The 17,217-nt window shown below is 34.2% G+C and overlaps 3 protein-coding genes and 1 pseudogene across 3 annotated transcripts; all 4 read left to right on the top strand.

Annotated features, from left to right (window-relative positions):
* Positions 1-3,173: 3,173 nt before the first annotated feature.
* Positions 3,174-6,420, top strand: LOC103486645 (uncharacterized protein At5g41620). The gene is made up of 4 exons (XM_008444658.3): positions 3,174-3,400; positions 3,592-4,080; positions 4,399-4,521; positions 4,707-6,420. Exons 2-4 carry the CDS (start codon positions 3,613-3,615, stop codon positions 6,120-6,122), a joined length of 2,007 nt encoding a protein of 668 aa, XP_008442880.1. The 5' UTR covers positions 3,174-3,400; positions 3,592-3,612; the 3' UTR covers positions 6,123-6,420.
* A 594-nt stretch (positions 6,421-7,014) lies between these two features.
* Positions 7,015-9,682, top strand: LOC103486646 (IAA-amino acid hydrolase ILR1-like 3). The gene is made up of 5 exons (XM_008444659.3): positions 7,015-7,558; positions 7,951-8,076; positions 8,173-8,487; positions 8,624-8,752; positions 9,124-9,682. The coding sequence occupies exons 1-5, from the start codon at positions 7,208-7,210 to the stop codon at positions 9,502-9,504; spliced, it is 1,302 nt and encodes a 433-aa protein (XP_008442881.2). The 5' UTR covers positions 7,015-7,207; the 3' UTR covers positions 9,505-9,682.
* A 180-nt stretch (positions 9,683-9,862) lies between these two features.
* LOC103487145 (IAA-amino acid hydrolase ILR1-like 3) lies at positions 9,863-12,862 on the top strand. The gene is made up of 5 exons (XM_051084115.1): positions 9,863-10,411; positions 10,760-10,885; positions 11,152-11,466; positions 12,039-12,167; positions 12,335-12,862. The coding sequence occupies exons 1-5, from the start codon at positions 10,061-10,063 to the stop codon at positions 12,713-12,715; spliced, it is 1,302 nt and encodes a 433-aa protein (XP_050940072.1). The 5' UTR covers positions 9,863-10,060; the 3' UTR covers positions 12,716-12,862.
* Positions 12,863-13,721: 859 nt separating this feature from the next.
* LOC103486648 (secoisolariciresinol dehydrogenase-like) lies at positions 13,722-15,066 on the top strand (annotated as a pseudogene).
* Positions 15,067-17,217: the final 2,151 nt, after the last annotated feature.

Below are 17,217 nucleotides of genomic sequence, written 5' to 3'. Positions count from 1 at the left end.
AGTTTCCAAGTCTTTAATTTAAAGAAATAATAATAAGTGATTAGTTTTGGGAAAAAAATTATAATGTGTTTATAAAGTAAGTTTGGTTATATAGAACAAATATTTAAAATCCACCTTTAAAAAAATATATTTTTACAATTTATCCATTACTCCGTGATTTGTATAATTCTTCAATATGCCAAAATGCTTCAAAATTAAAGTAATCTATCTCCATTTTCACTATGTCGTTGATCGTAGCTATTACCGGCCATGACAACCAACTTCGGCTACCTCTAGCCACCAGCAGCGACGACCAACCCCAGCCACTATTATCGATGCTTGCACCCATGCTGATGATAAAAAAATGGTGGTAAGCCAACCCAACACAACAATTAATTGATATAATTTTCTTTTTCAAAAATTCAAATGTTCGATCTTTCCTTCTACAATAGTCATATTAAGAAAGTAGTTGTACTAAAAATGATAAATTTTTTATTTTTTTATTATTATTTTTTTTTGACAAAAATCAATGAGATTTAGAGTTTGCATCCACTCAAATCTCATATTTAAAGAGTTGTACCAATGATTTAAACCTTAAAATAATAATCGTGTCAATTTAAATACTAAACTTTTAATGAATATTTTGGTTTAAATCACAAACTTTCATAAGCAATATCAATTTAAACATTATTATTATTTAAATAAACATCATCAACTTTAGAATATCAATTAAAATTAAATCTCTAGGTAAGTGGATTGATTTAAAATCTCAAATAAGATTATTTATTTAAAAATCGCTTTAATTCAAACTATATAGTCTGTCAATTTTCGTTGAATCAACATTTATAAAAACCAACACATATTCTAGTAAAACTTATCTTAAATCTATTAACTGATAACCCTTTATAAGTTTTTTTTTTTTTATTGCATGACGTTTGGGCTAAGACTAAGACTAAATTAACACATGTCAGTTAATGTTGTGGCACTGGCTAGGGAAAAAGGCTCAACAACACAATCCCATTATTTTGAATTATGCTGATTTTTTCTCAGATTTTTGTTTAGAATCATGTCAATATTATTGTAACTTAAATATGTTGTGACCTATAATTCCATAACTAAATACCCTTTCTAGAGGAGGCCTAATAAATTTTGAATTCATAACTTCGCATCTGCCTTAATATTGCATATTGCATGATTCCATTATTATTTGTGCGCATTGATTGTTTTAAGCACATGAGTTAAAATATTACAGTACTATGGTAACTTTAAGAAAATTTGAGACATATCGATAATCAAGTTTTATGTTAGTACAGTCGGTAATGCATTGATTTATATATAACAGAGACCTCGAATGAAGTAGGAGTGGTAGTTGAAGGACTGTAAAAACCATGTTAGCTCATTGTACATATATCTTATGATACAATAAGTGCGATTTTTTTTAAATCTCTACCAATTTATTACCAAATAACATGTCATTATTTTCTTCGTACGGCCATTATTTAGTTTTAGATGTTAACAAGACTGAATCTAAATGTTCATCTTTAAAGACAGTAACGATAACAAAAACTAAAGTTTAAATTATTTGTTCTTTTCCTTTATCTTTTTCCAGAGACAAAATCTACTGAGTCACAATGATGATTTCATTGTTTATTGTTGAAAGTTTTTGGAAAGATGGCGTGGGGTAATAAATATTCACTTCCAAGATTTTTACCGTGTGTAAGATTAAATCTCTATTTCTGAAAGAAAATAATAAGTTGGAGGAAAAAGGAAAGCACTTTTGTAAAAGTAACTTGTTACAGAAAGATGGTAAAATAACTATAATATTGTTGGAGAAGATTGGTAACTAAAATAATTAATTGTGTATATATAGAAATAGGAGGAATTTAGTACTGTATTTAAGTGTCCTTAATTATTGCCTATAGCACCACCAATTATCATTAGTGCACTTATTATACCCAAAAGCCAACTCTATTTTTTTATTCACCAAACTACCATCACCTTTTAAAGGAATGGAATACTTCATTCTCTTGAAAATCAAGATCCAAACGATTTCTCTTTATATCAATTAAATAAATCAACTAAAAAATTAAAAAGAGTCTAACAACATGAGGAACCATACAACCTTATTCATTTCCACATTTTAATTTATCAACCTTATGTTATACAAACATTTAGATCCAAATTAAACAATATCATATTTATATGAAAATTGTAGACAAATTATTTGCGAATATAAATGGTAATTATTTGTGAATATTAGGTCAGTGAGTTTTATGATGTTTGTGGATTTAAGAATTTTATGTCAGATAATTTGATGTTACACGACCTAATTAAATAAACATCATCTCTTCCTAAAAAAGATTTATCCTCAAATCGAGTCGAGAAATAATTTTCATCATCTCAAAATTTATGACTTAAATTTTAATCTCTCAAGTATTAATGAGTAATCTAAGACAACTTTATATATAAAAAAAATATAGGAAAGAGAGTGACGTAATCCAATTTTTTTTCGATGTGTTTATGAAAGAAAGTGACAATTATCTTTAGAACTCGATTATTTTGAATTTTAACATATGTTCGTAGTATCGGCTTGGTGTCATTACGGTAGATGGATGGACATTGAAAATTGACCAACATGATAAATCGGGACATTCTTTGAAAACATACAATAAAAAGTGTATAAATCAACTACTAATAATGTGTATATATATATATATATATATATAAAAAGAAGAAGAAAAAGAAAGAAGACACAAATTTATGAAGAGACAGGAAGAAAAGGGATGGCCATTGAGATGGAAAACTGTTTCCTAGTAAGACAATCTAAAACAGTGGAAATTTTTGTTTTATTTTTTTTGAAACCACATTTAATTGGTCGGTGATTTTGCCTTTCAGAGGTCTCCTATCGCCCCCCTAAAATTCCCTAATTTCATCTCATTTATTTATTTCCCTTATTACTTTATTAATCTTTTTTCTTTTAATAAAAAAAATAAAAATATAATATTTAATAAATAATTTCGAAATTCCTCTTTTGTATTATTTTTTCGATTTTTGACCGCAGACACGAGAGAGATCACAGAATCCGAAATCTTCTGACGACGCCGTTTCGGCGAAGGACATTTTAAAGAATTCAATATTTTTGTTTATTTATTGTTAACCTAATCGATTACGCCACGTTCTCGAACGTTTGTGGTCCTGATCGTACTGGATTATTTCCCTCCTTATACGTTCTGTTTTCTTTTTACCCTATTGCCATCTTCTTCTTCTTTTCTTCTAGCTTCTTGAGCTCTGTTTCAATTGCTTCCTTCTATAATTCTTGTAGTTTCTTCGTTGGATTTCTTTTAAACTTTGTGTTTCAGTGTGGATTCATAAAACTCATTTGGTGGTGCTCTGGATTCTGGCTCTGCTATGATTTGAAAGGGTACAGTGAAGCGAAAAAGTTGAAATGGAAAAGAAAAAGAGAAGAAAAGAGAACTTGTTTCTTTGCTTTTCTTTTTTCCATTGATTTAAGAACTGTTTTGCTTTTTCATTTGAGTGATCAAGCCGACGGGGAGTTTAGGGTAATTGTGTTTGATTCTCGATTGTTTTTTTTTTATTTATTATTATATACAGATCTAGCAGTTGCAGCTGACGATGCCAAGGCAGAATCTAGCGGCGGAATTGATTCCAGGAAAAATCAGAAAACGAGGTTGTTCCTCATCGGCTTCTTCTTCATCTTCTATTCTTCATAATTACAGGTTTAAGCGAGCGATTCTTGTGGGTAAAAGAGCTGGATCCTCCACTCCATTACCTTCATGGAGGCTTATGAGCTCTCGATCGAGATCCCCTGCTTCTGCATTTCGTTCTACTGAATCACCCAATTACGAGCTTTATCAGTGTGGCAGTGGTCGGTCCAAACAAGCTCCGGTGTCGGCGAGGAAGCTCGCGGCGACGTTGTGGGAGATGAATGAGTTGCCGTCGACGAGGGTGAAGGAGAGTCTTGCTTTGGATGAGAGGAAATCGAGAAAGGAAATGAAGGCCAGAGAGAAAACGACGCGGTCGGTTCATTCTGGTTCTTTGCCTCCCCATCTCTCCGATCCGTCTCATAGCCCTGTTTCCGAGGTGGGTTCCTGCTTTTTGGCCCTGTTCACTCAATTGGGTTCTTTTCTCATGTTTAGTTGATCTGATCTTCTTCGTCAAATGTTGTAATACTCTGTTCATTGTTTGAGAAAACTATTTCTGTTTAACGGATATTCAATTTCCTTGGTTTTGGGACTCGAATACTCTGGACATGAAACTGTGATGAAAGACCTCTCCTAATCAATATGATGTGTCATTGTCTAGTTCCTTTCCTGTGATCAGTTGGATTTGGACTTGGAAGTTGTATTTGTATCTATCGAGTACCATGTATGTTAAGGATTTGGGTTTGTACTTTTGTAGAGGGGGGATCGTTCTGGGACGGGAAGTCGCTGTCGAAGAACTCCATCCATGTCTCAGAGGCTAAAGCTTGCTGATCACGGCGTTGGTGTTCTCGATTCTGTTAGCAATGCTAGTCTGATGGAGGTATGCTCTATCTTTGCCTTATATTCTTTTTGGAGAACAATAAAATATACTCAAATTTTACATCTTTGTTTGATTGCTTGTACTACATTCCTCTTTGAAACACTAAGCTTATACCTGAGTTTGATTCTTTTCATTCCAATGGCGAGGAAGAGTATTCATGTATGAAAGTTTGTTGTCTGTGATAGATTGAGACAAGATCTAGAGCCCCAACTCCGAGTGCATCGATTGTTGGTGTTAAAACACGGTTGAAGGATGTTAGTAGTGCCTTGACAACTTCTAAGGAGCTTCTCAAAATAATTAACCGTGTTTGGGGCCATGAAGATCGTCCTTCGACGAGCATGTCCTTAATCTCGGCCTTACATGCCGAGTTGGAGAGGGCTCGATTGCAGATTAATCAGCTTATCCAAGAGCAAAGGTATGAGCAGAGTGACATAAGCTATCTGATGAGGTGCTTTGCTGAGGAGAAGGAAGCATGGAAAAACAAGGAGCAAGAAGTTGTGGAGGCTGCTATTGAGTCTGTGGCCGGAGAGCTTGAAGTTGAAAGGAAACTTCGGAGAAGGTTCGAGAGCTTGAACAAGAAGCTGGGGAGAGAACTGGCTGAGACGAAATCATCACTTCTGAAAGTAGTCAAAGAACTTGAGAGTGAAAAAAGGGCAAGGGAAATTATGGAGCAAGTATGCGATGACTTAGCAAATGATGTTGGGGACGATAAGTTAGAACTCGGGGAAATGCAAAGAGAATCAGCTAAACTGTGTGACAATGTCAAGAAAGAAAGAGAGATGAAGCGACTCGCTGCTGCACTACACGAGGAGCAAACTCATATAGATGCCTCGGACAAGTATGATCTCGAGGACAAGAATGCCGCAGTTGATAAACTGAGAAATCAACTCGAGTCATTCTTGGGTATTAAAAGAGCTAAGGAAAAGGAGTTTGGATCAAATGACTCGAATGAAGTAAAATTTGCAGCATACCTAAATAAAAACGGGATTCGTTCGTTTCAATGTGAAGAAAAGGAGGAAGGGGAAGTTGTAGATGGAGTGGAATGCGAAGAAGATTTGGCTGAAAGTGATCTTCATTCTATAGAACTAAATGTGGATAACAACAACAAAAGCTATGATTGGATCCACTCTTCTGGTATTCCCCTTGATACTAGAAGGCCTTCAATAGATGATGAACCCAAAGCAAGAAAGTCTACTTCTAAGAAGGGTTCAAGAAAAAGCACTTCTATACAAAGAAGCATATCTGATGGAGTAGAATGGGGAAACCAAGCTGACAACCATCCAATTTTAGGAGATCATGTCTTGGATTGGGAAAGAAGCTCTGTATTGGAGAAAGTAGCCTCAGGAAAAGTGTATGGAGATCATTTTCCGGGATATAATTCTTCATCTAAGAACCTTAGGGACCAGATCCTATCCGGATCAAGGCTCGGTTCGCTTAAAGTCACTGCCAGCCCAACTAGGCTGTGGGAACAAGCAAGACCCTTAAGAGACCTCGCCGATCCAGTCACAGAGAGAGCTTCCATGGTGCAAGGGAGTAATGGTTTGAAGTCTAGGCTGATGGAGGTTAGAGGCGATGGTCTAGGTTCAAGGAAGTACAAATGATCCCAGCAACGAGAAGCATTCGATTGCCCGACCTTGTTTGTATAACTTATCAAGGCAAATGGAAGTAAGGGGTAGGGGGAAATCTTTTATTTCAGTTCAAAGCTGTTGCCTGCCATCAATCATTTCACTGAGAGCTGCTAAAAAGTTGCAGCAGCCCGCTGCTAGAAAAGCTCAAGGTTCCCAGTAGATATATATTTTGTGAAATAGAAGACTGCTCATGTTTTTGTAAGATTCATGTAGAAAAAAGTGTTTGAATTCTTTTTTGGGTTTTTTAAGTATAAAAAAAATTCTTCAAAAATATTTTCTTTTTTTCCTTTTCCTTTCTTTTGCTTTTGTTTCCTTGCAGAGCCCATATGGAACTGGATAATGTTATTGGTGATTGTTTGGAAAGTTTTCAACCATTGAAGAGCTTTTTTCTTTTAAGCAAGCTTAGGTTTATATCAAAGTTCAATTATTTTTCAAAATCCAATCAAGAGAACCCTTCTCATATTTAACTATGAACTAATGTCCAAATCCAATCATTTTTTTGTTTCAAATCTTTATACAAAATTAAGGAAAGGATAATAGTTCATACACTTTGGATAATTTGAACATATTTTTTGGGGTCGATTTTGATCGAGATTGTTCGAGAAATAAAAATGTAATTTTTTAAAAAGTGCACTATTGAGATGTAAAACCTAAACTATGTCGTTTTTGTACTATTGAGATGTAAAACCTAAACTATGTCGTTTTTGTTATTTTATGTATGTAGAAGGATTTGATAATATAAATTCACTTTAATTTTCATTTTTTACCTAGCAGTATATGTTATTTATTTACTTATAAAAACTTAAAACTAAATTCAACAATATTAATATAGAAACAGAGCATGCAATCCCTATCGCCACCCAAATTTGTTATATATATATGTTGATGAGAGTGATGCAAGATATGCGATAAACTGAACTCATTTCCTTTTTCCCTCTTCTTTTCCGTTTCCGGTCAAACATCAGACATTGCTTCAGATTTTAGTTTAAAACCATGAATAACCTATAATCTCTTCTCCAATTATATTTTTCATCAGATTATTCAAAATCACTACTACCATGGAAATAATAATTGTATGGGGGTTGTTTTTCATTTTGCCGTTCTGCATATCATCGGGGATGAAAGCTGAACCGCCGTTGGAATTGAGTCGTCTAACTCGGGAACTTTTGGAATCGGCGAGAGACCCGGAATTCTTTGAGTGGTTGGTTAGGACTCGAAGGAAATTGCACGAGAATCCAGAGTTGGCCTTCGAGGAATTTGAAACGAGTGAATTCATCAGAACAGAGCTGGAGTCGGTCGGGATTAATTTCAATTGGCCGGTAGCTAAGACTGGGATTGTGGCCTCCGTGGGATCAGGTGCGCACCCATGGTTTGCTCTTAGGGCTGATATGGATGCTCTTCCTATTCAGGTTTCTATCCCTTTAACATAGTATTGATGCGCCTGACAATTGTATGAAAGCCAACATTTGGGCTACGTTCTAAGCACTGAGTTTGCGTTGACCATGTCTATCACAGACTTAATGTCACCGTCTCTTTTGCGATCTTCGTTTTTCTCACCAATATTCATAGAAAACACCATCAAAGGTTACGATGGTTGAATTCTTAGAGAAAATTAAAAAAAATATATTTAGTTTTCCAGAACTTCTAAAAACTTAGCTTAAATATGAAAATAGTTTTGTAGGTTTGACTCTAAATAGAGTTAAGAGACGTCATGGTGAGAATCACATATTAAAAAGATAAAAGACATCACAATTTTATATATAGCAATTTGAGTGATGATTTAAAATTCGGGCATTAAAAGGAAATGGTAGAGTGGGAACACAAGAGCAAGAAGGATGGAAAAATGCATGCTTGTGGGCATGATGTTCATGTCACAATGCTTCTCGGAGCTGCCAAGTTGCTTCAACAAAGAAGAAATGAGCTCAAGGTAAAAATGTAAATGTAGAAATTAGGTATAATTAGTTTCTTGCATTGGGTTGATGAATTTTGAGAAGTATACTGTGTTATGTGTGAAATTTTGTAGGGGACAGTGAAGCTTGTTTTTCAACCTGGGGAAGAGGGACGTGGTGGGGCATATCATATGGTAAAAGAAGGTGCAATAGAAAATGTGAAAGGCATATTTGGTTTACATGTCGCACAAGATATGACCTTGGGGGCAATTGGTTCAAGGCCAGGTCCATTTACGGCTTCTAGTGGTAGGTTTTTGGCTACAGTACAAGGAGTTGGTGGTCATGCTGCACTTCCTCATCAAGCAAAAGATCCACTTTTAGCCGTGTCTTCTGCTATTATCTCTCTTCAACACATCATTTCTCGAGAAACTGATCCTTTTGATTCTAGGGTATATATTTTCATTTCCTTTAGTTCTCATCGAACGAAATAAATTAGAGTTAAAAGTATAATAATAACAAAGATAAATATTTGGAGGCTTTGGTTTAAATGAACCTAATCCAAAGTTGGTTTTGGGTGATTGGTAGGTGATCAGTGTAGCGTTGGTTAAGGGTGGGGAAGCAGGAAATGTGATCCCTGAAACTGTAACATTTGGAGGTACTTTTCGAAGCAAGACTTTGGAAGGTCTTTACAACCTTAAACAAAGAATTCAACAGGTAACAAATTCCCACTTAAGCTCCACATTATTACTCATGATAATAACCTAAGCTTTCATGAACAACTTTTCATCCTCATCCAAAAATAAACCATCAAAAAAGAAACATGGTTTGTCTGCCTGAACATACCTCAATTGGTTTAAACTTATATTACCGATTAAGAGTTCATGGAATTGAATCTCTCCACCCTGAGACGTTGTTTGATTCAGGAAAAGAACGGAAAGTTACATTTTCTTTGTTTATTTAAAATTTAATCTAGTTTTTTTTTCTCTCTCTCTTTCAAATTTCAATTTAAGTTTAGATTAAATATACTTTACAAACTTAATTTTTGAAGTCAATCGGTGATTAATTAAATTGGATAATCCCAACAGGTAATAGAGTTTCAAGTAGCTGTGTATGACTGCAGTGTCATCGTAGACTTCATGGAAGAAAGCGCAAGGTTCTATCCACCCAGTATCAATGACCAATCATTGTACGACCATGTTAACAATGTTGGACAACATTTGCTTGGAGGCCCTTCAAATGTTCTTCATCTTCCTAACACAATGGGAGCAGAGGATTTTAGCTTTTACTCCGAACAAATTCCTGCTGTATTTTTCATGATCGGAACGAAGAACGATACGATAGATTCTAGAATACCGTTGCACTCGCCCTACCTTATCTTGGATGAAGAAGTTCTTCCACTTGGAGCTGCTCTTCATGCTGCTGTGGCAATTTCTTACTTAGATCAACTATCTGTTTCTAGTAATTAAAAGTCATGATAGCACTCAAAGAGAGAAAGACATTTATTCATATCTCTTGTTTTACTATTTGGAGATTTAATTTGACATAAATAATAACGTCTTAGGTTGTACATGAATTTATATACTTTTTCTGCCCTTTGGGTTTGGATAAATGAAATGTCTTTGTGAAAGTGTTTTTGATCATATAATTATAAACCATGAAACAAAGTTAGGTAATTAATAATATTTAGATCATCGTGACATCATATCATTTATAATAACATTATATAATATAAATTTTTAAATTTTAGATAGTATCGATTATTTTATTTTGAATTATAAATAGCTGTAATTATAGTCTATATGATCTTTGTAAAGTGATTAGTGAAATAGAAAAAAATAAAGATATTAACTTCACTTTTTCTTCTTTTTCCGAGATGTGAAGTTTAAAAAGTTAACAACGAATGTCAAACCAAAATTTTTCCAATAAAATAGTTGAGAGTTAGTGAGGTTTCTTCATCACTCGTTGGTTTGTTCAAATTTACTTCCAAATTGATTGCCGGAAGATTCCCGGTGCTTCTCTCCGATGGAACAAATACTTGTACGGGCGTTGTTTTTCATCTTCCCGTTTTTTATATTATCGGCCCTGGGAACTGAACCGCCATTGGAGTTGAGTAATCTGACTCGGGAGCTTTTGGAATCGGCAAGAAGCTCCGAGTTCTTCGACTGGTTAGTTAGGGCTCGAAGGAAATTGCACGAGAATCCAGAGCTGTCCTTCGAGGAATTCGAGACCAGCCAATTCATCCGAACAGAGCTGGAGTCGCTTGGGATTGATTTCACTTGGCCAGTTGCTAAGACCGGGATTGTGGCCTCCATCGGATCAGGAGCGCACCCATGGTTCGCTCTCAGGGCTGATATGGATGCTCTTCCTATTCAGGTTTCTATCCATTAACGTAGAATTCCCCTTTCGAATCAGTTTTTTTTTTTTTTTTTTTTTTTTTTTCATTTCCGCCTTGTTCCATTTTAGCTGAACTGGGACTTAATTTACCCCCTTTTTGGTGAAATTGGGAATGGATTCAGTTGTGTCGGAAATTACAATTAGATGTCGGTTCTTTCTAATTCGGTGAGAATCGATTGCATTTGTGTTCTGTTCTTGTGAATTTTATGTTACAATATTTGGCACATGAATTTCATTGGCACTCTGATATCTGAATAGAATTATTGTGTTTTCATTTTCAATAACTTTAGCTATTTGAGTGATGATTTTACATTTTGATGTTCAAAGGAAATGGTTGAGTGGGAGCATAAGAGTAAGAAGAATGGCAAAATGCACGCTTGTGGCCATGATGCTCATGTCACAATGCTTCTTGGAGCTGCTAAGTTGCTTCAGCAAAGAAGAAATGAACTCAAGGTAATATGGAATTGTTTATGTCAATCTCCACTTTTTTGAGGAAACCAAGTCTAAACTGTAGTTTTGAAAAACTTTTTTCTGTTTCCATAATTCGACTCGGTATTCAAATCTTTTCTTAAGAAAAGTAACAATCATGGTAAAGAAATTTCAAAAGATATTGTCATCAAACGGAGCCTGGAAATAATTTTTTATCTTTTGTTCGTTCATTTTGTTGCTTTGCTTGACTGATATGGTTCATTTTGGAAACTGTTTGTGAATTCTGAAAGGGCACAGTGAAGCTTGTTTTCCAACCTGGGGAAGAGGGACGTGCTGGGGCTTACCATATGTTAAAAGAGGGTGCGCTCGACAAGTTCCAAGGCATATTTGGGTTACATGTTATGCCAGATTTGCCCATAGGGACAATTGGTTCGAGGGCTGGTCCATTTATGGCTGGTAGTGGTAGGTTTGAGGCTACGATTCAAGGAATTGGTGGCCATGCTGCATGGCCTCATAAAGCAAGGGATCCAGTTCTTGCAATGTCATCGGCTATTATCGCTCTTCAACATATAATTTCTCGAGAAACTGATCCTCTTGATTCCAGGGTAATCTTACTTCTCCTACAAAGCATAAAATATTGTTGAAACTAGTTCTGTTTTTGTTAGTTCACAATCTGAGTTCTGGTTCAATCTAATTTTTTAACCAATTGTTCGCTTCTAAGTTAATTTTTCTTTTCTTTCTTTTTCTCTTTCATTCATAGAAGAATTTCTTTGGAGTAGTCAAGATCGGTTGCTTGTTTTCTAAGATAATAGTCTTAAAATTACATCTCAAATGGTTTAGAAACAGAGGAAAATTATCCAAGTGGGTTAGAAACTAAGCGTGCTTAGCTTGACCTGCCCTTGACAATAATCAAAGATGATATTGATAATTTCTAAGAATAGATACAAAATAACACCTAAAATGTTCTTAGAGCAGAATTTAACTAATTGTTCTGTTTTTCGTCCAGAAATGTTTATTTATTAGTTCTTTCACTGAAAACCGCTTTCTTCAAATGGAATGTCAAACACACCAAGATCATAGTTCAATCATATTCACGAGGTGCAGTTTAGCTGGCGGTTTTTAGATGACTCCTTTGAACATTTTAAAATTTAACAGTAACCCCATACTTTTTGAGTAGGTGATCACTGTGGGATTTGTAAAGGGTGGACAAGCAGGAAATGTAATCCCGGAAACCGCTACATTTGGAGGTACTTTCCGAAGCATGACTGTGGAAGGTCTTTCCTACCTCCAGAAAAGAATTCAAGAGGTACAATATTTTACATATGCATCCACATTAGCCAGAACCTGTCACGAACTCATGTTGAATTGATGAACTTTTCACCGATATCACAAACTAGATTAGGAAAAAGAATCATTCAGTTACGGAATTATGATGCAAAAAACTGTGTTGCCTTACTGGGATTATCCCACCAGGTCATAGAGGTTCAAGCAGCTGTGCATCAGTGCAATGCCACGGTAGACTTCATGGAAGAAAAGTTGAGTTTCTACCCGGCTACTGTGAATGATGAAGGATTGTACAGCCACGCAAAGAAGGTAGGAGAACATTTGCTAGGAGGAGAATCAAATGTGCATCATCTTTCGAGGGTAATGGCAGCCGAGGACTTCAGCTTCTATTCGCAGAAGATGCCTGCTGCATTTTTCATGATCGGAGTGAAAAATGAAACTATGAAATCTGGAACACCGTTGCACTCGCCGTACATTACCATAGATGAGCGAGTTCTTCCGGTTGGAGCTGCTCTTCATGCTGCAGTTGCAATTTCTTACTTGGATGAACAATCTGTGGGCAGTAATTAAGAGTGTCATTTGCCACTAATACTGTCGAACTAAAATATATTCTCCTTTTAATATATTTTTCTTCGACTCTCTAGGTTTGCTATATTTAAAATTTGTTTGTCAACCTTTATAAATTTTTCTTTTTATTTCAAAGTGTATTTGTGTTAATTTCTGGGGGAATCAAACTTTCCTAAGGCAGAGGTTGATAATCCAAACGATAAGTTAGTCGTGCTATGTTCATTTTAATCCAATATAAAACCAAAAACTAAAATTGGAAAAAAAAGATTAACTTCCTAAGTGTTCAAATGAGTTTTTATTTATTTCTATCCTTATCTTCAGTAAAATTTAAAATTTTGTTATATCTTTTTAAAATATTTTTAACCATTTTGTCGTTAACAATAATTGTTCTAAAAAAATTCTAATTAATACCCGTAAAAATCAATAGTTGGATCTTCTTCATTCCTAAGCTATATCAATTTTCTTGTCTTCCACGTGTTGCCAAGAAAGACTACATTGTACTGGTGATAAAAATTCGTGTTAATTTTTAAATAATCCAACTTAAAAATATAAAAAATATATCAAATTAGACAAAGTAATAAAAAAAAATTGTAACTTCATTATTTTAAATCATAAAGGAAGAAAAATAAATTCCAAATAATAATGAGTAAAAGAAAAGGGGCCAGAAGTGAGAAAACAAAATGAATAATGAGTGGTACAAAGAAAACTTTTGAGAAACCTTTAATCTTACGCTTAATTGTGCATTTAAGTTGATATTTTCTTTTGTGGTATTATTGTTTCAATTGAAAAACCGGGGAAATTACAGAGAAAAAAAATGTCTATAAGAGATATTTTTCAAGAAGAAAAAAGATTTAGATCATGTTAGTATAGATGGTTTTTTCTTCCTGAAACGTTTTTAGAAAAGATATCAAATTTAAAAAAAACTAGTAAAAATAGTTTCTTTCGATTCTATTCCTATTTGTTGTTTAAATTTAACAACGTATGCATTCTAATTTAATAATCAAACTTAATGTTCGGTTGTCGTAGGTTATCGAGGTACATGTAAAAACAGTCTTTGAACGTTGAGAGGGGATCAGGAGGCTGAAAAGGGGAGGTAGAGAGATTGAGAGGAAGGAAGAGGGAACTGAGGGAAGGGAGATTGAAGCAATATCACAATATCCAACAACAATTCCCCTTGCCCTCTCTCTAAAAAAAGAAGTAGAACTGACAACAATAAAGCCCAAGGAGGTAACCCACAACAACAATCTTTAATTCCTTTTTCTATTTTTCTCCAATTAAACACACACACACATGGTAAAAGAAAAAAGTGTGGATATGGCACCATGTAATTGTATTTATCTTCAGATTAATCTTTAATACTTTTAGTTTATAAATTTTCAAGTTTTGTGCTATGTTTAATCTCATTAAACAATATAAATTGTGATCATATGTGATTCATTAGGCTAGAGGGAAAAAGTGGCCCTAATAACCGGTGGTGCAAGCGGGATCGGCTAATGCACTGCAAAACTCTTCATTCACCACGGAGCCAAAGTAGTAATCGCCGACATCCAAGACGACCTCGGTCATGCATTGTGTGCCACCACGCTTGGCCCGACCAACTCCTTCTATGTCCACTGCGATGTCACAGACGAATCCCAAGTCGAAGCTGCGGTTGAAGCCGCAGTCGAAACCTTCCGCAAGCTCTCGACATCATGATGAACAACGCCGGCATAGTTACCCACGTCAAGCCTCGAATCATCGACAACGACAAACATGACTTTGACCGTGTCCTCAGTGTCAACGTCACGTGATCCCAGCCAGAACCGGCTCGATTATATCAACACAGGGAGCGCGCGTGGCATCAAATATTGGCGGAGCGACGTTGCACGCTTACACATGCTTGAAGCATGCGGTAGTGGGGTTGACGAAGAACGCGGCAACTGGAGTTTGGGCAGTTTGGGATTAGGGTGAATTGCTTATCGCCGTATGGGTTGGCGAGGGGGATGGTGACGAAGTTGGATGGGATGCAGTTTGAGATGGTTATGAGTTCTATGGCAAATTTGAAAGGAGTGTGAGACGTTTAGGGTTGAAGATGTGACCATGCAGCTTTGTTTTTGGCAAGTGATGGAAGACGTAGGTATGTGAGTGGCCATAATTTGTTGATTGATGGAGGTTTTAGTATTGTTAATCCTAATATCCAAATTTTACAATACCCTCAAGATGATGAAGTACTTTTTTTATGCAAAAGAAACTGGTGGAAGAAACTGTTGTTAGACATAGATTTTTAAATCTTTCATCACCAGTGATATACTTTTTAAGGACTCCCTAAAATAATTTATAACAAGAATAAAATTGTACTAAAATATCAAAATTCATGGTAGTAATAATAATAGCAACAACAAAATTTCTCCTACTCTCTCTCTCTCTCTCTCTTTTTCATATCCAAAATCATGTATGCTGATTCCATAAATGGTGATCTAATTCCTAAAAAATAAACCAAGGAAGAGAATTAAAAAAATGGGATAGAAAGGAACCTGTAAAATAATTGTTTGAAATATTATTAAAGTCATCAATCAATCAATCAATAAGAACTTTCAGTTCTATCTCTGAATTAAAAAATTAACCTTCAATTAAAAAGCATTAAACACAAACAAAAATATGTGGATTCATTACCAACAAATAAAAATTACCTGTATAAATAATCTACCAACAAATTTATTTGGAAAAAAAAAAAAAGAACTAGAGATTTGATTTAGAGACAAAAACAAAGGTAAAATTTGATAACGACAAAGCGTATAATAGTAAAAAAAAAAAAAAAAAAAAGAAAGAAATATACATCACGAGAAATATCAATTCAGAAGAAAATCCAAAATTATATCTTCAACTTTTCTTTCTAAATTTTTATCTCTTACTCTAATTTTTCTTTATTTTTCATATTTAACCTTTTTCCTCTCACACACCTCTTTACACCTAAAGTCATTCCCTCTTTTAAATTTTATTTATTTATTTTATTTCTTTCTAAAAAATTATATATTTTGCAATTTCCACTTATTTTTTCAAACTGACCAATATTGTATAAAACGTATGACTTTTGAGAACTAAAATTTAAAATTTTCATAAAGTCCAATGTAATTGTATAGATTAAAGTAAGTGCATGAACAACGATTGAGATTGGCTTGAAAACAACACACATTAGAAATGAATGATTAGAGTAAATGGATGTACAATTCTAAAAGTTTCTTTGGTAAGTGTTTAATTAAATTGTTTCCTCTATAATTAATTTAAAACCTTAATTGATATAATTTTTTTTTTGAAAAGGATTTGTGAATCCAGGAGTGCAATAGAACATCTTCCCAATATGGACACATTAATCATCTTCGACTTCCATCAAATATATTCAATAAACACATAAGGATACAATACAGTACAAAAGTTCCACACAATTTCTTTTCTAAAAGGAACATACTTACCAAATTTTCGAGTTAAAATTGATACAACCATAAAACCTATGGGTCTAAATTTATATTTTCTTTTTTTTTGTAATAAAACGAAATAATAATAATAATAAAAAAAGTTAAAAATGGCCAATGAAGAAAAGGGAACAGTGAAGTGACAAAATTATTGGAGAATGAGTGAACCATGTCAACTTTTTGACTTCATTTAAAAGAAACTTTAATCATACTTAATTGCGTTTAAACTATTTTTTAAAATTTTATTTTTTGGAGCGTTTCAATTGAAAAACAACGAAAAAAATTTATAGAAATATTTTTAAAAATAGTAAAATAAACTAAAATATTTACGATATATAACAAAATTTTGAATTTTATTAATAATAGACACGAATAGATTTTTATTACTGTCTATGAAAACATATTAGTATATATCAAAATATAATGATGGAGTTGAACCATAAAATCAGGCCTCCAACTCATTTAATGCACCTCCACATTTTTCTTCTCATCATTGCAATAGTTTTCTAGGTTTTTAATGGTAATTTATTTTATAATTAAATAAATCAGTGTTGTTACTTTTAAAGGATAAAAGATATATATAATTTCATGAATATAATTTGAAAAAACAGTGAGATAATTAATTAAACCTTCAGTTAATACTAAAACTAATAATAGTTATAATAGTTAGAAGGACAGCAGAAGAGAATAACACAAAAAAGCTTTGGTAACCCAGCTCGACCAATGTTGCTTGTGTCTGGGGGGCTGCGCACAGCCCTGATGAGTAATTTTAATTAAGATTCACTTTAGTCAATATATTTCACTACAGCATCTGTACTCTGTTCAACGATATGACTACATAACATGTGTCTCGGCTTCAAACTTCAGGCTTCCTTAAATGCATGAGTAACTCTCCTCAATGATGTCTGACTTCAGACTCCCCTGAATGCATGAGTGAATGTCTTCGACAATATCTTTATATACTTCTAAAGATTACTGTGATCACGCAAACCATTGTCTCGTCCTTTTCATTACTCATCAACAATATCAACTTAGATCAACATGTTGATCTTATAG

This window comes from Cucumis melo, chromosome 4, assembly GCF_025177605.1.
Source record: "Cucumis melo cultivar AY chromosome 4, USDA_Cmelo_AY_1.0, whole genome shotgun sequence".
Taxonomy (NCBI): domain Eukaryota; kingdom Viridiplantae; phylum Streptophyta; class Magnoliopsida; order Cucurbitales; family Cucurbitaceae; genus Cucumis; species Cucumis melo.
Note: the sequence above shows the minus strand (reverse complement) of the source record. Positions and strands in the feature narration are given on the sequence as shown.